This window comes from Coptis chinensis, chromosome 3, assembly GCF_015680905.1.
Source record: "Coptis chinensis isolate HL-2020 chromosome 3, ASM1568090v1, whole genome shotgun sequence".
Classification (NCBI taxonomy): Eukaryota; Viridiplantae; Streptophyta; class Magnoliopsida; order Ranunculales; family Ranunculaceae; genus Coptis; species Coptis chinensis.
In genome coordinates this window covers 40,630-63,148 of record NC_141458.1, presented here as the reverse complement: position 1 = coordinate 63,148, position 22,519 = coordinate 40,630, and the positions used below count along the sequence as shown (strand labels likewise).

General features: G+C 34.2%; 2 protein-coding genes, 1 long non-coding RNA gene and 1 pseudogene across 5 annotated transcripts; 2 read left to right on the top strand and 2 right to left on the bottom strand.

Annotated features, from left to right (window-relative positions):
- Window positions 1-137: 137 nt before the first annotated feature.
- FMO1 (flavin-dependent monooxygenase 1) lies at window positions 138-4,618 on the bottom strand. Its single transcript, XM_086599677.1, has 5 exons — window positions 4,131-4,618; window positions 1,919-2,159; window positions 1,643-1,821; window positions 1,105-1,448; window positions 138-645 (listed from the first exon to the last, which is right to left on the bottom strand). Exons 1-5 carry the CDS (start codon window positions 4,584-4,586, stop codon window positions 300-302), a joined length of 1,566 nt encoding a protein of 521 aa, XP_086455803.1. The 5' UTR covers window positions 4,587-4,618; the 3' UTR covers window positions 138-299.
- LOC147506941 (uncharacterized) lies at window positions 532-861 on the top strand. The gene is made up of 2 exons (XR_015217495.1): window positions 532-667; window positions 807-861. It is a non-coding gene; the product is annotated as an uncharacterized LOC147506941 (long non-coding RNA).
- A 12,487-nt stretch (window positions 4,619-17,105) lies between the features above and the next one.
- Window positions 17,106-21,078, top strand: LOC147506939 (uncharacterized). 2 transcript variants are annotated; one of them, XM_086599674.1, is made up of 8 exons: window positions 17,106-17,685; window positions 17,863-18,010; window positions 18,248-18,398; window positions 19,035-19,160; window positions 19,335-19,415; window positions 19,539-19,731; window positions 19,866-20,133; window positions 20,662-21,078. In XM_086599674.1, the coding sequence occupies exons 1-8, from the start codon at window positions 17,452-17,454 to the stop codon at window positions 20,898-20,900; spliced, it is 1,440 nt and encodes a 479-aa protein (XP_086455800.1). In that variant the 5' UTR covers window positions 17,106-17,451; the 3' UTR covers window positions 20,901-21,078. The 2 variants fall into 2 exon arrangements, with proteins under 2 accessions (XP_086455800.1, XP_086455801.1); XM_086599675.1 differs by having other exon boundaries at window positions 17,166-17,685; window positions 20,671-21,078.
- Window positions 21,079-21,141: 63 nt separating this feature from the next.
- LOC147506938 (trihelix transcription factor ASIL2 pseudogene) lies at window positions 21,142-22,519 on the bottom strand (annotated as a pseudogene). Its single transcript, XR_015217493.1, has one exon. The product of XR_015217493.1 is annotated as a trihelix transcription factor ASIL2 pseudogene (transcript).

The window sequence follows — 22,519 nt, the reverse complement described above, 5'->3', positions numbered from 1 at the left end:
AATAAAATCATAACCACTTTTGTCCAGTATACATCTCACAGCATAGTTGTTTCATTTGATAGAACCATCCTTGGTTTATTTGCCGGTCTGTTTTGTTTTCTCTCACTTTTCTGCAACTCTCTAAACGCAGAAGAATATTGATGTACAATTCTTTTTATTCTTCCACCTTTGTGCTGACAAATATCATGACTTCTACGCAATAAAAATCAGCCAGAAAATAAAAAAGCAGGAATTCAGTGCGGGTAGTTCCTTCATTGACCTTCAGATTTCTGTCGTTGCTGATATAGAGACTGTACATATCATAATTTCTTCTCTATGTAGTCCTGGTTACTGTAAGGACTGAAGGCTTCTAATAACCAATTTTTCTTCCTCCAAAATCCCCAACCCATTTCTTTGCATATCTCGTCACTATGGTTGATACTAAAAGTTGAGATGCAATGCCTCTTATAAAATCTGGTCGTTTTCTGCATGACCTTCTCCTCCTTGCTGGTTTGCTCAAGCATGTTCCGAATTGTTGGGAGATTGAATTGATTATCAAGTAATCGTGCCAACCATTTGCATCGAAGCTCAGCTGAATGAAGGTTTGAAACACTCTCAAGATATCCTACAAATGCCATGTTTGGAACCAATGGATGGATTGTGCCCCTGAGATAGACAAAAGCAGCATGTATGACTTCTCATCTTCAAATCTTTTTTGACATACTGAACGATTTTTCCTTGATGTGTTAAATTTATTAACTGTTTATCTATCAACTGCGTGTGTGCGCTTATTATATATTGTCTTTCTTTTTTTTTCGTTTTTTTAGGGGGTGGGGTTTCGTAAACCATTTTAAAAAAAAAACGTACATATATCATGCCATTGATCTTGAGATGTACGTGGAGTGGGGACTCGATGTGCAATTCCAACTAGTATAATATCTAAGGTGCTCGCGGAGTTAATTATCTATCACTGGATTAGTACTCAACCTTCAAATGTCATTGTACATGTCACTTCCCACAGTAACGAGTAACGACGCCGTATTTCCCTTTTAGGGAAGACTTCGAATGGGAGAAGGGCGGGGGAATGGAGTCGAGTTACTTGTATTGGTTTTATGTATTGCATACCTGTATAGTGGAATGACAGAGGCATCAATCAAACTAGAAAAAGGCTCTGGCAATATAGCCTTTAGCTTTTTCTTTCCTTCAAACCCAGTTGCAAGAACCACAACATCAGCGTCCAATTTTGTTTTGTTATCAAATTCTATACCACCATCCCAAAACCACCAATTTGAGGTTTTCTTAAACAGGATTCTCCCTTGATTTGCGTGTGAGAAGAATGTTTCTGGCAAAATAGCCATCTGACATGATGCGTAGTCTTCTTGGAAAGAGTGATCTGGTTTCAGTCCGTACTTTCTCAAAGGAAGTTTCCATAGCAAGTATGACTCAATAAACTTTGAGACGAGCCCTCTCTGGTACATCACACAAATTTAGACACTTCATTACAATCAGTAATGGTTTATACATAGGGCCAAAGGGGCTATTAGCTACGAATAAGAAATTGGAGATGTTCATTGTACGTTTTGAGTTTTCATTATTTTCGGAGCTTTTCCCTTTACAAATTATCCATGCAAATGTAATCTCACGAGGAGAAAAGATAATTTACCAGAGGAGATAAAAGGAAGCAAAGGAGGATTTTCCATAAGTTCTGGTTCGGCCTCTCATGAAGAAACTGTGAGGATCTTGTCGAGTAGAACAGGAAAAACGGTAAACCCCAAATGCGATAAGATGGAACTGTCCAATGTAATGTCCTTATCACCATGGTGCAAGGTTGTCCATCTGACCCTTCAACCACTCAACAAAAACACCAAAATCGGAGAAGTTTTTCGGTTAGCTTATGCTTTTCAACGTTTACCCTTTACAAATTTGGTGGAGAGCTCACCTTTGTTGGCCTCTGCGCATTCAACAGCCAAATCAATTGCCGACTTCTTGTAACCGACAACTACCACTTTCTTTCCTTTGAGTAGCTGATTTGCAGCTTCATTATCGAGTTTGCAGTAGTCGAGCGAATGCAAGACCTTGCCGCTAAAAATTTGAGGGCCTTTATGGGGAGGAAAATTTGGCAATTTTGGCATGTCCCCGTACTTTCCAATGCATACCACAAGAAACTCAAATGCATACCACTGTAATGCAGTAACATGCAATTAGCCGAATATAAACATGCAGCACTGAGAAGTGGTAGTAATGTGTTATATTTAAATCTAACTATTATAGTCTAGTGACCAATGCTTGCAAGCATGGCACTCTGATGGGTGGAGCTGAGAGAAAATATGTCATCAATACATGAATAACCATGGTATTAACCTTAATAATTGGAGTACGTACTTTTCAAATTTGGAGAACCACGTAAACACAGTAGAGTTTTTACAGAAAGTAGAGTTATCCCTTCCACCAATTATTTAAGAGCTTAACTGGGTCACCAATATAGATTATTCATGCTTGAATCATCATGAACAAGTGGAGACTGGAGAGTAGGCTTGAGACTGGAGAGTAGACTTGAAGAAGAAAGTCTTGGGGGAAAAGGCGATGTAGAAGAGAACAAGAATAAGAGATCAAGTCTCTCTCTCTCTCTGAGTTTTGCCTCAACGGCTCCTCCTCTATTTCGCACCAAGAGAAATAGAAAAGGGAATGACCCCCGAGACAAATTACCTCTTGGTCTCCAAACCTAAGTCCCGTCGTGATTTGGTTAAAGGTGTCAACTAAGTATATACTAGCAGACCGTGAGAGCCAAGATATTGCTTTTTTCCCTTGGATACTAAAAAATTCAGAAGAGAATAGAGGAAGAATACAGATCTAGTTTATGGAAGAGAAGAGGAGAGATTCAGATTGAAGGAGGGGGAGAAGAAGAGGATGATGAGAAGAGAGGAAGATGATGTTTTTAAGGACAAACGTAAAGTCAAATGGTCTTTAACCCGATGAGAATAGTCTCCACCTATACCTTGTGTGGCTTCCACCTAAAGCGTGTCGTCGGCATTTATCCAGTAAAAGGATGCGTTATATATATCCAAGAAATTATATATGTATCATTTGAAAGGTGTCTCACGAACTGAATATCCTCAAGTTAGGTAATAAGAATGATAATCAAAGAAAAACTCAAAAAAGAAGATAAAGATAGCTATACTACTGGCATTCATTCATGACAAAAAATAAAATACACTAATCAATACAATTTCTTGTTTGTTTTTTTTTTTTTTTTTTTTTTGGCTAAGTGAGCTGTAAATTTCATTAAGTATAGGAAAAGGAGGGAGGAGCCGAGGAGTTACAGAAAAGTATAACAGAAACATAAAGAAAATGAAAAATCTAGGCTTAGTACAATGATGAAGTGTGCTTGCAACCCTAGCTAGTCCTCCACTATATCACTTCATCAGTGCTTCTCTCCTTAGTCAAATCTAAAGTAGGTTGAACTTTCTATTTAGTAAGAACGGTTTATACGTATAAAAAAAGATACAGACACGGACACACTCAAGGACACATCTTCAAGTAAATTAAAGTTGGCATAAAGCACAGAATTGCCATTAATAATCACGTGATTAGAGATTTAGAGGCAATCCAGTTCATGTGTATTTTTTCATTAAAAAAAAGAGTTCATGCATATTTATATTGCTCAAGTACTATTCAACTAAATAAATAGATTCAGCCCAAGTTTGGGAGTTTTCGTTTTCAAGTGGATCCATGCTATGAACTAAAGGGTAGTTAGTGTTACTCTCCCACTAGACGAGCCAATTAGGATTCTCTCCCCCCCCTCCAAGTACAAAAAAAAAAAAAAAAAAAAATGGTCAATTTGGAGTTGATTTTTTTTTTTGTCAAAAATTGACTTTTTTTTTGTGTATACTTGGGGGAGATCCTAATTTCCCCATGGGGTATTATTCCTAATTGGCTTGTCTAGTGGGGGTAATACTAGTTAAAATAAGAAATAATTAGAGGTCCTTTTCAGTGAATCATCGTTTTGCACTTTCTTTCCTGGCGAAAAAACCACCATTTTGAGTTATTGACTGGAACAAGTTGTTAACTGATCGAGAAATACTTATATTGCATAGACAGAGAGAAGTAGTAAACCAATTTGAAGAGTAGAGAGTCGTTAGAAAGCCAACGACCTGAATAAACTCAGATTGGTTAGTCTTGACAGCAACCTCCCAAACAGGTTGGCCAGTTAACGGAGTGCTATAATCTAACTGTCTCTGACCAACATCGTCTATTTCCCATTCACCAATGAACTTGATCTGCACCACCTTAGAATTGAACTTAACATACTCGAATAGATCAAAGTTTGTAGCATAGCCATGCAAGTAGTCCAAGACTTCAGTATGAGATGGAAAACTACTATAGCCTCTTTGAGGCCATGGATAGTCTGAGAACTCGAAATCACATCGAGGGGTCTGCAGTGTCGTGGATTTGGAAGAACAATGCTTCCAAACACCGCCAATGGAATCAGTTGCCTCGAAAACAACTGGGTGGTGACGCGAAAGTTGTTTAGCAGCTGCTAGGCCACTTATGCCTGCACCAACAATGCCTATCTTAGACAGCACATGACAATTTTGCTGGCCTGCCATAGAGTTTATTTGGTATTCTAACTTCCAAGCTTTCTTTGTGGCTCTAAAGTATTTATACACAAATTATGTGGGGCAAAGCACGTGAGTAGCAGCCAAAGAAATTTTGGCTTCAAGAGTTGTTAAAATTTCTTGGTGCATGTACACGGAAATGCATGAGCTTAATCTTTTTCTTGGTAAGTCGACTTGTTTTACTTACTACTATATATTTAATTAATTTACATTGAGTGCGTAGTTTCTTTAGTTTTGGCAAAAAAATCCATGGGATCCTTTTTTTCGATAATTATCCATGGGATCCTTGATTATATATTTATATCACATCTTCAGCGGACATGCATGATCAGTATATTGACAATGCTAAAGTTTAATACATTGTTCGATTCACTTAATTACTTTTCAGCTGTAATAATCCTAGGGGTGGAACTTGGGTCGGGTTAGTTCAAAACCGATGGATTAAAATCCCATTTTTGTTGGTCCTGGACTAATATGTCAGATCCGTGGTTCGGACTTGGTTTTGTAAAATAAAACCTGACTCGGTTTTAGATTTGGTTCGGGTTAGAATATCAAAAAATAAAAAAATAAAAACCCGAGCCCGTGTGCATATATATACAAATATCTTTCAATTATTCTATTTTTGTAAAAAATAAGATTGAGAATCTCTATTTTAGAGAGAATAATATAATCAACAAGGTTAGTTTTCCTTTCAAACAATCAAATCTCTTTGATTTTATTAGAATATTTCAATTTTAGTGTTTTTATCTTATAATTCCAAAAAAAACCGGAAAAGTTTGATCAACCCGACATAATCCGACCCAATCTGCCCAAGTTCTAGGATGAGTTGGGTTAGGGTTTGGACTGAAAATTTAAAGACCGACTAGAACTTGGTCCCTGGGTTGAAATATTTGAAACTCGGGTTGAATTTGAGTTATGCCTCAACTCGTCCCGCCCAAATTCCACCCCTAAATAATCCTATGTTGTTAGCATGTTCCTACTCACGTCCTGACAAGGTCCAAAATATCAAAAAAATCGACTCTATGTATCTTAGTTTGGGGACAATGGGGCCTAACGATATGTCTGATATATATCAACCAATTGATACTTTTATATTGAGGTATATCTCAACTATGATAGCGGGTTTTTGACTTCAGTCTTAAATTTTATATTTATTGGTTGATATATATAGGTTTTATAACCCCAAACCAGTTTCCCCCACTTGTTTTATTCCACTGTACAAAGATCTTGAAAATTTGAAGACGCTCAGAGATAAATTGATGTCAATCCTCGGAAGTATACGAAGTTTCTGGATATTTTGTGGCTTTTAGTACCATGCTGACACTACCTTACTTGGTAGAGTTTAGAAACGAGCCATTTCATACTCTTTGGAATATATACATATAATATCAAAAATAAATGAATATATACATATATTAGTTAATGCCTATGTTTTTGGCATGGATTTCATAAAGAAACATTATAGATAATGTGATTTAAAATTCCATATGCATTTATTATTTATTGTGATGGAAAAAAAATTGATAAGTGGGCAGCTCGATGAAAATAGGAGTGTTGAAGAATAGAAAATTCACCTATAAAGCCGAAAAATAAAAATTGATAAGTAGGCAGCTCGATAAAAATAGGAGTGTTGAAGAATAAGAAATTTCCTTATAGTGTCGAAAAATAGGAGTGTTGAAGAAATCCCACAAAAAAAATACATAAAAAAAAATAATAAATAATAAACAATACATTTTGCGAATAACTATGTTGGAAATTTACAAATGAAAAATATCTAAATTGACCATCAATAATAATATTCCTAAAGTTTCATCATGCCTTTACTTTCTTTGGTAACTAATATTATTACAAGACTACTTCACCAAACAAATATTCAACAAAAATGAACTACAACGTTTAATACATGAACTTACTGTTTAAGTTAGAAATTGTCCAAAGTCCTTGTCAGATATAATATACTCGAGCTATGACCTGCAACCCTAAAAATTCAAAACTAACAATACCACAGTCACTCAACCAACACCAATGTAAAAATCTCATCAAATTACCTAGAATTGGAGTAGAGGTCTTGGCTGGTACACCCTCTTCGTTGCAAGAGTGAATAGAAAAAATGAAACATTTTCACCCCAAAAAAGGAGGCACCATGAGAAAAAGTCCGAGAGCAAATTGTATGTAGTGACTTGAAAACACAATCCAACTTACATTTATCCTTTGCTTTTAAAGTGTTATTTTCAATAGTACAATAGGAATTTCAGTGAGGACTTTGACCACCCAGTTCATACAATCTTTCACAACACTCTTCTGGAACATCGTATCATTAATGATCAGTGTTTGACATGTTTGGTTGTATATGTATAAATAAAAAAGCCTACAACTAAATCAGAACAAAGAAAAACCAATTGAATGCACATAAACTCGGGAGGTTGAGGGGTCTAGATCACCAACGTCATATTCACTGAAGCAGTCGATATTGCATATATATGCCACAAAAACTATCCACCAAGTGCATATTCCATTTCAAAAACTATGCGGGTTGACATTAGTACTACTTTTAGTGAACTTGAAGCACGAAAAAACTTAACTTATACCATCTTACAACCTGAAATAAGACTCTGCAAAGTTTATATCAAACATAAAAGGTGTATAACACTTTTTTTAAAACACAAACTCAAAAGTCAAAATAATGACCAATACAATATCAACAAATGCAACAAAGTCTATTGAAAAGTATTGAGTATCCTATTGAAAAGTCATCTATACATAACAAAGTCTAATAATGTTGTTATTATGCATATGGATTGAGAGAACATCGATCAGGATAAAGATGTAACTATAGACTATACCTAGACATTTAATTTACTCTTTTAGAAACTCAAAAATATATACTTAACGTAGATGCTTAAGTTTGAAAAGCAGAAGGGTCACTTTCCGGTGACTCAAATGCACATATATAAGTCATGAGAATAAACTGATTCCAAATCATTGATTTCTGTACTACTAAGTCGGTAATTTTGTGTGTGTGTGTATTCAAGTGAGTATTTTTCACTCTAGGATTGAAGAAACACATTCGTCTCCCCATTAAAACAGAACTAATGCATTCGTATCCTCATTAAAATAGAGCACTTGATCAACTTAAAAGGCTCCTTTGGAGCATCTATGGAGCTCTTAGAATATGGAAAAAACTTTGACATACCGAATGTAAATAATATTCATCTTTTTCCGCTTAAAAGTGAAGCCTAAAAGTTATCCAACTTGACAAAAAAACGATTTGAGGTGTAGAACCGATAGACAATTGTAAGTAACTATCTATAATCTATTTCCTAAAGATGTTGTGGAACCAAAACATCCTAAACCATTAGGTACTGTGGAAATCTAAACGTCTTGAGTATAACATTCCATCAAGTTCTATTCCACAGTAAGAAACTTGGTGGAACCAAAATAACAAAAAATATATTTAGAGATGAACTGTAAAAATCTAAATCTAAATAATCCCCATGAAAATATTTAACTGATGAGTATTAATCATATAATATCAATTATCTATTTAGTCCGATGAACTTTTCAACTGAGAAATTAATAAAATTGAGGAATAAAACCAATAAATATTTTCTTGAAAGCAGAAAGCACACATTTTACAATGAATCAATAGTAATATATTTTTCTTATTCAAGATTAAAGAACCTTCAAAGAAATGCATCACACTTAAGAGAATTAGCCATATATGCTACTTTTAAGAATCAATTGATCAAAACAGCACCTACATGATCTTACAATTTATTTTTTACCAACATTCGCTTAAAAGTGATTTTATAAAATTGATATATATATATCAACACTACTAATATTTTAAACATATTGAAGAACAAATTTTTGTTTCGCCTCTTATATTGACTATAATAATTTGTCGACCCAATCATCAAAGTTGACGACTTTGATGCAATTAGGAAACTGCATTCAAAATAAATATAGTTGAGTGTGTGTATATTTGATAGAATCATCCTTGAATAGTTGAATGATTTAGACGAAATTGAATCATCTGTGATGAATGTTGGGTTCGCTGTCTTTGTCGTGACGTCCATTGCTCCCATAAGTTCCCCAACAACCTTGTAACCATTCTAATATAGAAGTCAAGAAAATTCTAGAAATCAGTAGTTTGAAGAGATACAAAAATAGTCAAAATAAAAAGAACACTAACATTTAATTTGCTAAGAAAAATACTTGCATGAGTTTGTGGAAAACCTTTGATGGTCAAAAATAGTAGAAATGAGATCTTTGGGTTTAAAAACTCATCATCTGTTTTATGAAAGAGAGAGAGAAGAAAAATGGTTGTGTGATGTTCATGTCTTCATGAGTCCTGGGAAAATAAGAACTGATGAAGAGTTACTCTTAATTGCAAAAGGATAGTACTAAATTACAAATAAAAAGGGGGTTAACGTAAGCACATGCCCTGGTCCTTCAATAAGATTTTACCAGTCTACAGTCTAGCGTTTGGACGTATAAAAGAAATTTAAATCGGCACACGTAAAAATTTAATTGTGTTTAAAGTTTGCAATTAGTCATTTCTAGAGAAAATAAAAAGTTTTTTTTTTTTTTAATTTCACAATTAAAAATTCAATTAATTTCTAATCCAACTCATGGGTTGTCATAGTGGTTAAATCTGTACACGTAAAAATTTAATTGTGTTTAAAGTTTGCAATTAATCATTTCTAGAGAAAACAAAGGATTTTTTTTGTTTAATTTAACAATTAAGAATCTAATTAATTTCTAATCCAACTCATGGGCTGTCATCGTGCCACTCGTCTCGATCTTGATTTATACCCCCTTAAATTGAATCTCAGCCATTGGCTATTAAGATCGCCCTGTTTTGTTAAGTGTGTGTGTGTATATATATATATATATATATATATATATATATATATATATATATATATATATAGTTTGTAGGCCCGTGCATACCAACTATTTTGAAAACATTTAGAATTTTTTTAAAATTTGGAACTACCGTTTTAGTCGCTAACCCATTTTAATTTTCTAACAAATTGTTTTAAATTAATTTTTAAAAACTCGTATTTTCAATTGGGAGAGAGAGATTCTGTTTTAATAGGAGAATGATTCTCATTTTAATTAGATATGCTAGATTTTCCCTTAATTTTTAATAGGGAGGAATTCCCATTTTAATAGAAGAAAGATTCCCGCTTTAATTAGAAGTGCTAGAATTTGTTTTAATAGGAGAAAACTTCCCGTTATAATAGGAGATGAATTCCCATTGTAAAAAAAGATTCCCATTTTTCAAATAGGAGAGAAATTACCGTTTTAATAAGAGATAACGTGGAATTTTAATAGAATTTGAAAAATACCCCTTGTGGGAGCTTTAATATTAAGACTAGATTTTGGACCGGGCATGCACCCGGGATCTATAAATATTTTGTGTGTTGAAAAGGCTTTACAAAATGTCTCACCCAAATTTTCGAATCAGAATATATTTTTATTGAAAATAAACCGAAATACGTTAATAAGTAGTGATTATGGTGCATAAGTACTTGGAAACTACGGGATCTAATTGAGATAACCTCTTCACTTTGTGGTTAAGGATATTAATCCGTAATTTTCAAATAGAATTATCTTAAACTCGATCTAGCTTGTATAATAGTTTTATTAGATTTATGGTGATTTAGCGGCAAATTTTTGAATTAGAATATATTTTTATTGAAAATAAACCGAAATACGTTAATGAGCAGCGATTATGATGCATAAGTATTTGAAAACTAAGGGATCAAATTGAGATAGCCTCTTCACTTTGTGGTTTAGGATATTAATTCGTAATTTTCAAATGAAATTATCTTAAACTCAATCTAGCTTGTATAATAGTTTTCTTAGATTTATAGTGATTTAACGATAAATCATCACCGCTCAGCTTACGTACTAATGTGTACAAATCACTAAAATAGATTGATTGTTTTCATATCCTCAAAGAATATACTACTCCTACTTGAAAAGATTTATTACATGAACATGTTCTACAATGAATTGATGAATACAACAAAAAATTATCTTTCAAGAAATGCGTTCACCTACTTAGAATACTTCCTCAAGTATTTTCTCTTTTTACTAGGTGATTGTTTGTATACATGCAAAATATACTTATTCAATTCCAACATGAATAACAAAGAAAATCATGTCGTTCTATGTCTTTCATCAATGTGAACATGTCAAATTGTTAATGTAAGATTGGGTGGGTAAAATGAGTAATGACCATTAATTTTCAGATTTGAACAATCTAATAATCAAATTGATAGAAAAAGTATATGTCTTTCAAATAACATTCAATTTCCAAACTTGAAGTTTCTAACACACACCTTGAACTTATAATAAAATGCTAAAATATTCTATCTTATTCCACACTTTTTCTTATTTTTTATAGTAGATTTATCTATTCTCAATGTTTCTGCAAACACATTGCAAAACAAAGTTCAGATGAAGAAATAATACCACAAAGTTCTTCCAATATTGCACTAATGTTGAAAGAGTTAAGTTTGATGGTATCAATAAAGTGTTACAAAAATAAGTATGATAATATTTCACACAAATACTCTTCACTCTTTTGGACCAAAGAATTATCATCCATCAATTATCAGTAGAACATTCAATGTTTAAGCTTCAATATATTTTACTCCAAAATTATTAAAATTCCTACAACAAAAAAATATTTAGGTGACTCTCTTTGCAACCAAAGTTTGTTGCGTATCAAATAAAAGTTGTTGAGCTATTGCAAGTTCAATTGTAGTTCCATCTCTTTGAAATGCTCATCACAATGCAAATTTAATAATAACTTTCTTATGCAATACCAAGAGTAACTCATAAAAGACATCATATTATTATACAACTTGGCAAGATCCTACTCCATGATGATATGGACATTCTATAAGCATCCACACCCATTTATGAAGTTAGAGAGGTGAAACATATTTGACAGGATCCTACTCCATGATATGGACATTTTATAAGCATCCTGACCCATATCTTTTAGCACTATCACATCTCCCTACACTCAGAATGAACACAAATTTTGAAAATTTATTTTTAGCACTATCCCATCTTCCTGTACTTAGGAAAAAAAGAACAAAACTTAGGAAACCAAAGACAGCAGCCTCGATCAGTTAATTTAATCCTCATTCCTGAATGAAGTGATTTCACTCACCGTATCTTGTATTTGTTATAAGAGTTAGTTCCAATTTCTATTATAGGAGCTGAAATAAAATGTAAGAAGGTTGTATATATTCAGTTCAAAGAAAGCCAATGTATTGTTTATAAATAAAATTAGTTAAGTATATATACTTAAGATTTTGCTTACTATTTGGGCCCTAAAGGAGACCGTCCCAAGTGCCAAATACAATTTTGCTTTTGAGTTCAGTAGTGTTTCCCGATGATATCCGAATACAAATTTTAAATTGTTATAGTCAGCTCTTATTGTGATGGAAAAAGCTCTATGAGTTCACATGTAAACGTACCCTATTGCTCTATATACATTGAATAGAAAAACAACTTCACATGCATAACCATGCATTATATCTACCTGTCTTCAGAATATGACTATCAGTGATCACCCTATCCTTTCATAGTGTTCTTAAACTGATAGAACCACAATTCTCTACATTAATGAAAAAGAACTTGGGAGAGTTTGCACTTTGGAATTTGATCTCGTGTTAACTTTGACATTTTTCTGAATCGAGTGTTTGAGTGTATGTATGTGAGAGGTTGTGTTTGGATGATTATTAGATATATCATTAGATTGTCTAAAGAAACAATGTCATATAAAGAAACACAAATCAAATGTGCAAATAAAAGCACCCCTTCATAATAAGACGATGTTCTTTTTACAGGTCTAGACTTTCAATATGTATTATCATATTGTAGCCTGGATGTGTTTGGAATCATATCAGAATGAGATCCAATAAAGAAAAATGAAAAGGAATAAAGGTGCATATGTTAAAAATGTGAGAGTGCGTGATAGGTATTCAGGCACTTACTTAGGAAGTATATTGGTCTTCTTTTTAATAAGTTAATAACCAACAACAAATGCAAATTCCAGGTATATGAAAGGGTTATGCGAATAACATTTTGAGTGTTCTAATTCAGTATATATATCTCACATAATCATTAGAGAATGTGGGGAACCGTCGGAAGCTGATTTTACACCCTATAATAAGTTATTAACTAAAGAATATATAGTATTTTTGAGGTCGCGTTAAGAATATATTCGAAATAAGTCGGTGTTTTATCATAGACACTAAAAGTGTATGATTTGTAATAGGGAATTAGCTTATACAAATCACCTATTTTTTAGCAAATTTTTTTATTTGATCAAATATATATGAATTGGAACACTAAAAGTGTTTGATTCGTAATAGGAAATTAACTTCTACAAATCACCTATTTTTTAGCATTTTTTTTTATTTGATCAAATATATAAGAATTAGAAATACACTTAAACTCTCAAAATATAAGAATTAGAAATACACTCAAACTCTCCAAAGAAATTCCATGTACGTGGGATTGTAGGCTATTAGAAAAGACTATCTTTCATATTAGAGTACCACATAGGACCATCTCTCATTATTAGAGTGCCACATGCTAAAGACAAAAAATCTTGATAAGGTTTTGGACCCGGCATATGCTTGGGTTCTATTAATTTATTCCTTGAGTTTGTATGTTTTTCTTTGATTAGACTTAATAAATTTTTTAGATCGTATAATAGAAAGACATTCTTAGGTAATTTTGAAAATTTCTTGTGATCATAAACAAAATTTTGCTAAAAATAAAATTAACATAACTTTCCAATCCAAATTTACTATGGCTATATATCGTTCTCCACTATAACCGAAAGTGTAAGCAAACCGGACATTACAAATTACCTATCTTGTTATTCCTCTAAAACAATTATTTGAGCTTGAAGAGCCATCAAGTATCGAAACCAAATTATAGAAACCTAGCTATATTGACCTTTCTGCCTCAAATAAACACCCTCAGTTTTTCTCCTTTGGTTAACTTCATCCCCATGTGTTATTATCTACCCATCAGCTTCTGTGTTTGTTTGAATGTAAGGCAACAAACAAAAAGATCATAAATAACAAATATTCCACAACCTTTTTGGATAAGCTCCCAAGTCTTCCTAATGTTAGAAATGCAACTGAAAAAAATATCATCAAGTAGTATTATAATAATGCAATGAACATGATCATACAAATATAACAAAAATATATAGTGAACCTGCTTATCATGAACCATGTTCCTATATGCTTAAGCCGTCAATAGTGTCTTTAAAGGCATAACTCGTGAGTGTATGACATTATAAAAAACTGGCATTCATTCGTACTCCAGTGAGGTTTCTACTTGAGCTCCCTTCTAGTTCAATTGAAAATATGTATATATAAATATTCCAACAATGTGGTGTAGTCCTTGACCTAGTAGGCTGGCATGTCACCATTTTATGTATGCAGGTGTTCTATTGTGTGTGAGATAATTCCTAACGGTTTGTCTACCTGCAGATTTTTCCATTCCATATTTCCATTAATTTTTCTTGGATGCGTGTTTAGAGCTTCTGCCATATTAAACCAAGTAATGTATTACATACACGATTCCAAATTTTTAGCCATAGCATTGTCGCACAATAATTTCATATGCATTGTTGATGTATGGTGAATGTGGGTCTAGCTAGCTTGTGGCTAATTTCCACATAGCTTGTGTTTTTTGTATGTGTTGTTTTCACAAATGTATCTCAGGGAGGGACTTGGTCTGATGTACTGTCTTCCGTTAATTAATGATTCACAGTTGTGGATGATAGGTGCCGATTTTGGTATATTATCTCTAATGTATGTATGTTTAATAGTCTTCTAGCTAGTGTTATTAAGCCAATGTATGCATGATAGTCTTCTATATAAGTGTTGTTATGCGTGCCAAACATTTTTCTAAGATACCCAAACGTAATCAATATTATCGGGTAAGTGCCTTCTTCAATTGATCATATAATCGATTGTCTAGAGAGAGAGTAGTAATTCTAATAGGAAAATGTTTAATACGTATTGCACTTGCACTGAAATTATAATTGTATTGTTTAGTAATCCACATGGCAGAACCAAGTACGTAGGAAATTGCTGCATAGGAAAGAAACAGTCCACCTCATATGTACTCTGCTTTAATATAGAGAGAGGTGATATAAATATATAACGAGCCCGTTATATGAACTCTACTACAAAAAGTGGATTTATAAAATGAATTGAGGGCTGACTTTTGGTGAAAATAGACTTCTCATAATGGAGAATCTCCCTATAAAAAATCAGCCTAAACGAAAATATTTAATTCTATCAAAAGTTGTTTTGAAATTTAAAAAATCTGGACTATTAGATAATTTTATAACATTGTAAGCAAATTTTGATACGTCTAGATATCTTCAAATGTGTTGATTTTTTTTAAAGATGATTTATATTGTGGGGAGAACAACTTCACCAAAAATCAGTCTCTAATTCATATTTTTTTTTCATGGTGAAATTTTTTTTAGAATTCGTATAAGTGGAGTTCATATAACGAGATATGATTAACTAATGGTTGAACTTTTCTCATTTAGGCAGGGCATTGTTTTTTTCTAGTACAACTTCAATGGTTTCAACTTTCAAATAGGTATTCAACAGTAGTCATTTTGTTTACCAAAAAATTGTCGAAAATGATCGAGTGTTTACAGGGAAATTGGGGGCATTTTAGGTGACACAAGGATAAATTTTATGGTGTGAACAATGGAAACGCAGCCAACCCGTCTTTACGTGGTCTAAAAACATCTGATAATATGTTGGACTCGTGATAGTAACTGCCATTCTCTTTATGTTGAAAACAATCTGAGGAGAAAAATCCACACTAGATATACAAACATGCTAAAGCAAGAAACCCATCAATATCAAAATTTGACAATGAAATATAGGTTGTTACAAATTTATGGAAAAGATTACATCCTCTATATTTATATATGTATATTTAGTATTTAGTATAGATGTTTTTTTTTTTTCATAATCTATTCGGTTATAGATTTTTTTGTTTTTCCGATAATCTATTCAGTTGTAGATGCTCAATTATTAAAGGGGATTTGAAAAAAATGTGTGGATATAACCCATGAAAGAGACTACATCCTCTGTATTAGTTTTTTGTGATGAAACATCTCTATTATTACAGCTTAGAAAGTGGTCTGTCATTCTGTCAAGATAGATTTTTGTCAAATGGAAGTCATACACAAATCTTTAGATATTTTCTTTCTAAAAATGCTTTAGTACAAGATTTCCGAAAGAAGTAAACTATGCATGAGATCGTGGTATACATCCCCTGTAGACATGACGACATTCAATCCTTTGGTCGACACGACGATCCAATCGTTTGTCGACGTGATAGTGTGATACACATCTATCAACCACAGTTAGACGTTGATACCTGCTTTCTTGAGATTGGTGAGGTCCATGTGGTCGATCTGTCTTAGAATAGGCCCAACCCGACCTGTTGAATCTCAACCCATATATTATGTTTGAAGGCCAACTTGGTTTGAAGGCCAACTTGGTATGGGCGTATAGCTCAAGCCGTTTCACCACCTGCCACTAGTTGATTGTGGAAAAGTTATTAGGAGACGGAGAATCCGTATTGCCAGCAGGTGAAGGTGAGGATTGCTGGAGTACAGTTTCATTCATACTCAGAAACTCAGTGTCTGAGCAAGCTATGGGGCATGGGGCTATGGGCTCGGTTAACTCAGTTGCCAATTGGTACATTTTTAAGCCTCATTTATGTGATTGGAAATCGAATTGACATTTAGAGTGTGTTTGACAATTGAGACTAGAAACTAATTAGGAATAGAATGGAGTAGGAAATCATTGGAATGGAATTTATTATAATAGAATTTGATTCCAACTTATAAAATATAAAATGTGTATTTGGCAAATATTAACAGACTCCAATTTTTAATTTATTTTCCCATTTTCAGATTAGAAATAAAAAACCGATTCCCATAGTCTAGAATTTTTTTGGATTAACATGGAGGGGTCTGTCAAAGACTTAATAAAAAGGAATTGGAGTTCCTTTATGTCTCCAAATAAACTAAAAGTGAGTGGTCACTAAAAATTCTAATTAATTCTACTCCTCAAGTCCAATTTCTAATAAACAAACACACCCTAGACAAGTCCTTTTGATGTTACTGTTCTACTGGAATAAGATATGTCTTTTGCAGGAAATTACATATTCGTCCAACATTGTTTTGTTCGAAATTTGATGAATATCACATCTCAAAAGCAATTTGCTTCCGAAACTCAGCAAACTAAAATATCAACACAACTACACGTACGACGTACCCTGTATTTTATGATTTTGTCAACAGAAACTGCATAATTCAAAATCAAACGGCTGAAAAATGAAATTTTCCAAAAATTTTGAAAATTCGACAACGTACCAGAATATCAGTGGCGAAATATCTCACATTATAACTCTAATAATAAAAAATAAAAAAATAAATTTCCAGTTTAACCCTGAAGAATTTGGCAGGGAGACATGAATGATTAACATTTCCTAAATTTCACTTAAATTTCAATTTGGTTTTGTTTCCCACCGTTATCCTCTTTCCTTTTTATTTTTTAATTTTCAATTTTCATAAAAAAATTCCCAGGCCCCAACACCAGCAAAAGCCAAACTATGCCCGGGATCTGAACATCACAAAACCAGACCCATCCTCAAAACCTAAAATTTTGACAAGAGAGAGAAAATGAAAAGCATGGATTTATTAGGAGAAGAAACCCTAATAATAGTAAAAAGTTGAAAAAAAAAAAAAGTAAGTAAGATGGATAATAAGAAATCACACGTGAGGTTACGAGTGAGAGTTACAGCTAAGAAAAGAGGGAGAGATTCGAGTTCGGGTAATACTAGTAATTGTTCTTCTGTTCGTAAGTTTCGAGACACTGAGATTTTTAATTCTGTTAAGAAACTCCAACGGAGAGAGATTGGTGGCTTGAGGAATATTTGTAGTGGCGCTTCTTCTAAAGCTCAGGAGAAATTTCGCAATTTTCAACTCCAGGTATTTGCCTAAATTTTGAATTTTTAGGGTTCAACTGTGAAATGCATTCAACAATATGTTTGATGTAGTAAACTCAACCTGTAACTTTTCTTATATACATCAACAATCAATTATTGCCCAGATAATTAAGGTTAATAAAAGACATATCATAATTAATCTCGTTGTGTGACAATGCAGGAGGAGTTTGATACATATGATTCGAATGCTCATTTGTTTCTGAGACTACAGTTTCTTAAAAAGAGATCCAAGATTATAGAGATTGTTGCTGCAAAGGATGTTATTTTTGCTCTTGCACAGTCGGGCCTCTGTGCTGCTTTTAGTCGCTGTAAGTAATCATCATCTAATTGGCTTACAGTTGGGACATCATTTATCTTAGAATGCGAATAAAGTTGAAAAGTTTGTGAATTAAGAAATGAGTTGTTCAACCCACATTGTGCTACACTGCTAGGTGTTTTAAATAAAAAACGGACATGATTACTTTGATATTTCTAAAATACTTCTCCTTGATAAGTCATATTTATGTCCTAAATCTTCTTGTTTTGTTGTGTATTGATGCTGACAGCAACCAATAAACGTATTTGCTTCCTGAATATCAGCCCTGATGAGGTGATTAGAAGTCTTTTCTATAACAAGAACAATGAGTCTCTCATCACAGTATCAGTTTATGCCTCAGATCATTTTAGCTCATTGAAGTGCAGGACTACTCCAATCGAGTAAGAAATTCGATGGTTTACTCTACAGTTATAACTCACTATTTGGGGTGGCTTTGTTTAGTTCAGGATATATTTTATTTTAGCATGGAAAGGGTGATATTTGATGGAATCACAGTTAGTTCAAATATAAGGGCACACAATGTTTGAGGCCCTTTATTTGAGGGTAAAGGAAAGAAAATTATGACAGAAAGTTTATAAACTTGCTTGCAATTGAGCTTTCCTTATGTTATTTACCATTTTTATTTCATGTTTCCTTCAAGCATGCAAAAGAATCTGTCTGCTATCCTTTGCAGGAGTTCTTATGTCAATGAAAATGTGGCCTAGTGTCTGCATCTGCATATGTATCAAAGAATTTGTGTCCCTTTGTTTATAGTAAAAATATTCTTAACATTCTTATTTGTATCGGAATTAACCACACAAAACTCTGATCAGAAAAGTATCATACAGTATATGATTTTGCTTGCTACCACCTACTAGTCAATCTTGGTTAGCCTAGGCTTCATTGATACTTGATAATTTATAGAGCTCATCGGTCTGCAATATGGAAAACCTGGACTGGATTCCACTCTGGCAGTTTCAAATTTTAAACATATAATCATATGACATTAATACATTATTGGATGGATTATTTTGTAGGTATATTAGGCGAAATCGACTGGATGCTGGATTTCCTCTTTTTGAATCGGAATCACTTAAGTGGCCTGGTTTTGTTGAGTTTGATGATGTAAATGGAAAAGTTTTGACTTACTCTGCTCAGGATGGGTAAGCAAATTCAGTTTGGTATTACTGTTTAAAAAGTTCTATGGTTGCTTTTATCACTTCCAACTGGTTTAAGGATTGGAAGCACACAACAATGCACTAGTAGTATGCAGTAAGACTATCCAGAATTGACATGCATCCCGTATTTGAAAGTGATTGTCTGTCAAATTTGTGCAGCATTTACAAGGTGTTTGACCTCAAGAACTACTCATTCTTGTACTCAATATCTGACGAAAATGTGCAAGAGATCAAGATCAGGTCTGTAATTTTTAGTTTTTTTTTTCAAGTTTTTCTTCAAGTTCTTTATTTTGTTCTCAAGTATTTGTGTAACTTTTATTATTTTATTCATTGCTTTGTATCTTTATTTTTTGTGCGTAACAGTCCAGGAATCATGCTGTTAATATTCCATAGAGCTGTTGGTTATGTTCCTTTAAAAATATTGTCGATCGAAGATGGAACAGTATTGAAATCATTTCACCACTTGCTACACCGTAACAAGAAAGTTGATTTTATCGAGCAATTCAATGAGAAGCTTCTGGTCAAGCAAGAAAATGAGAACCTACAAATACTTGATGTGAGGACTTGTTGGTTTTGCTGTACCCAATTGCATATAATGCTTTTCCTTGGACAGCTTCTCCAAGGGGCAGGCATATGCCAGGTCTTTTTATGGTTTTTCCTCATCGTATTTTCTTGCTGTTTTTTGAGCAGGTAAGAAACTCGGAGCTGACTGAAGTTAGCCGTACAGAGTTTATGACCCCATCTGCTTTTATCTTCCTCTATGAGAACCACCTGTTCTTGACATTCCGGAATAGAACTGTTGCTGTTTGGAATTTTCGAGGAGAGCTGGTTACATCCTTTGAAGACCACTTGTTGTGGCATCCCGACTGCAATACAAACAACATCTACATCACTAGTGATCAAGACCTTATCATCTCATACTGCAAAGCTGAAGAAGGGGTCGAAGATGATGGAGAATGTAAGAGTATTTCTGTCCACTGTTTCTTCAATGTATATTATATGGTAATGGTAGTGTTTCACGACGGGGAGACTTCACATCTAGCCATGTTAGGTTTTGTTCTGCCATAATTTTATATTTTGTTAGGTTTTATAAGAGCATATTGGATGCAGCTCCATGAATAATACAAAAGACGTCATACAATGCTAGTTTAAATTAGAAAAATATATCTTTTGGATACTCCCTGAACCTGAATTGATTGAGGAGGTAGCAGGTTATGGTGCATTAGAACTTGGAGCTTTCAGTTATATTCTATGTTGGCTGGATGAGTGGATGCTTTTGTTCATACGTGGTGTTCTTCCAGCAGAGAGCCAGAGATGCTGTGAGAGAACCCGTTTGATTTTATTTGATCCATCTAAGCTGATTATAGTAACATACTTAGTTATTTATTGTAGTGCCCCCGCTTGTAATCTGCAAACATCATTTTTTTTTTTTGCCAAGTAGAATTTATCATTTGAGTTTTCTTCATCTAATAAACCCCTTTTTTAGTTTGTGCAGTCGGATCGATCAACATGAGTAACATCTTAACAGGAAAGTGCATTGCAAAGATATGTTCAAGTGACCCTAACCTTCGGATCAGTCCTCGGGGTAGAATGGGTGGAAGGTCATCCATCCAGAGCACTGTTCGTGAAGCTCTTGAAGATGTGACTGCTCTATTTTATGACGAGGACCGCAATGAGATCTACACTGGTAACAAGCAAGGACTTATCCATGTATGGTCCAACTAGCTTTGAAGTTGAGTGCATTAAGAGCTCATGGATGGAGCCAACTTGTATCATATTTTAATTTTATTTCTCCCTATGTTGTGTCTGTAAAATTAAGCTGTAATGCATAACATTTTGCTTTCCATGGCTAAGCAATGTTGACAATTTTTTCGAAGATGAAGTTTTTGTGGTTTTTTCAGAATTTTCTTTGTTCAACTGGTAGAGAGCGAAAAGGCTCCTGTGTTTGCAAAATAGAAGGGTAGAATTTGTAAAACATTTGTGCTTTCAAATATAGCTCTGACCGCCCAATCACACATTAGAAGGGTCTACAATAAGAGTGAAATCTAATATGCTATATCTAGTACAAGCTTCACTTGGAGTTTTCACCCATGAATAGAGAGAGCTAATCACTCTTATTTCTGTTGTTATTGCTATGGTGATGATTGTGGCTACTGCCAACTCTTTTCTCTTGCTTCAGCTGAGTAATCTCCAATTGAGTCTTCGTGAAGAACTGCATTCTCTGCAATTCGAGATTATTGGCAAATCCCATCCGCTGCTTCTCCATTTCTACCACTTGCTGCAGCTTCGTTGTCTCTGCCCGTTCGTAAGCCTCTCCAAACTCGCTAATTGCCTGACTTAGTTCTCTCAGAGAATTGGCCCAAGAGTTGCCTTTGCCTGCATTGCGCTTACTGGTTCCAGAATCAGTCTTGGGTAGCTCTGAATTAACATTTTCTTCAAACCTCAGTCTTTTATTGCTAACAGTCTCAGGTGGTAAGCTATCTGTAGAATCTGGTGAAGGTGGCGCCTCAGATGATGAACTTGAGTCCAGTGATCCCGATATCTGAAATTGCTGTTTCTGTTGGTGTTGCCGTAGCCACGGCTGCTTTTCTTGCTGCTGATATTTGTTGTGGAAGGTTCGAACACCAACTGGAATGGCTACGGGGAACTTGGAACCATCAGTTATCAATGTGGTAGGCAAACCAGCATTGATTTTGGCATTTGGACCAATAAGTCGATCAAGCCGATGGAAAAAGATCCACTTACTAGTACCTTGACCGGAAGCAATCTTGGCCTTCTCAATCTTGTACTTCTTCTTACAGGTATCAATCCTGTTTTTACATTGAACATCTGTTTTGGCAGGCTTACTATAGTCCTGACGACTACTCACAATATCAGCTACTTCTCTCCAATGCTTTTGCTTCAAATTCCCCCTGCTTAATTCCAAATACCTTTCCCCCATGCGTCGATTAGTATCGATGTCGCCCCTTCGCTCCAACAATCCTCACGACCACCCCCACCACCAGCAACAGCTGTTGCTCTCGGGTGTTGTATTGGTAAGGCTAAGGTTAACGTGTTTTGAGGAGACGGTATTGAAGCTACCGTTACAGGTTGAAGTGTTAATACTGAACGGCCATTTTCATGGGTTTGTTGGATCTCCTTTTCTTCTTCTACTTCATCCATGGTGTGGATGAATGAAGCCTGAGATCTGATTAAGGGAAGGGAGACAGAGAGGTGGGTGGAATTATTGGAGGGTGACCGGCGAATAAAGTTGACGGAGATTTTGACGACCGACCTTTTATCCTTTTCCTCGTTTTTGGAGTTTGACGGAAAATTGGTGAGTAAACGGCGTCCGTCAGAATCAA

Excerpts from the sequence above, each read along its gene's own strand:
- FMO1 (XM_086599677.1), bottom strand. The coding sequence starts at position 4,586 with ATGGCAGGCCAGCAAAATTGTCATGTGCTGTCTAAGATAGGCATTGTT. Across the intron at positions 1,822-1,918 it reads ATGCGCAGAGGCCAACAAAG|GGTCAGATGGACAACCTTGC; the intron begins GTGAGCTCTCCA and ends GAGTGGTTGAAG. Across the intron at positions 646-1,104 it reads TCTGTCATTCCACTATACAG|GGGCACAATCCATCCATTGG; the intron begins GTATGCAATACA and ends TGTCTATCTCAG.
- LOC147506939 (XM_086599674.1), top strand. The coding sequence starts at position 17,452 with ATGGATAATAAGAAATCACACGTGAGGTTACGAGTGAGAGTTACAGCT. Across the intron at positions 17,686-17,862 it reads TTCGCAATTTTCAACTCCAG|GAGGAGTTTGATACATATGA; the intron begins GTATTTGCCTAA and ends GTGACAATGCAG. Across the intron at positions 19,161-19,334 it reads ACTTACTCTGCTCAGGATGG|CATTTACAAGGTGTTTGACC; the intron begins GTAAGCAAATTC and ends AAATTTGTGCAG.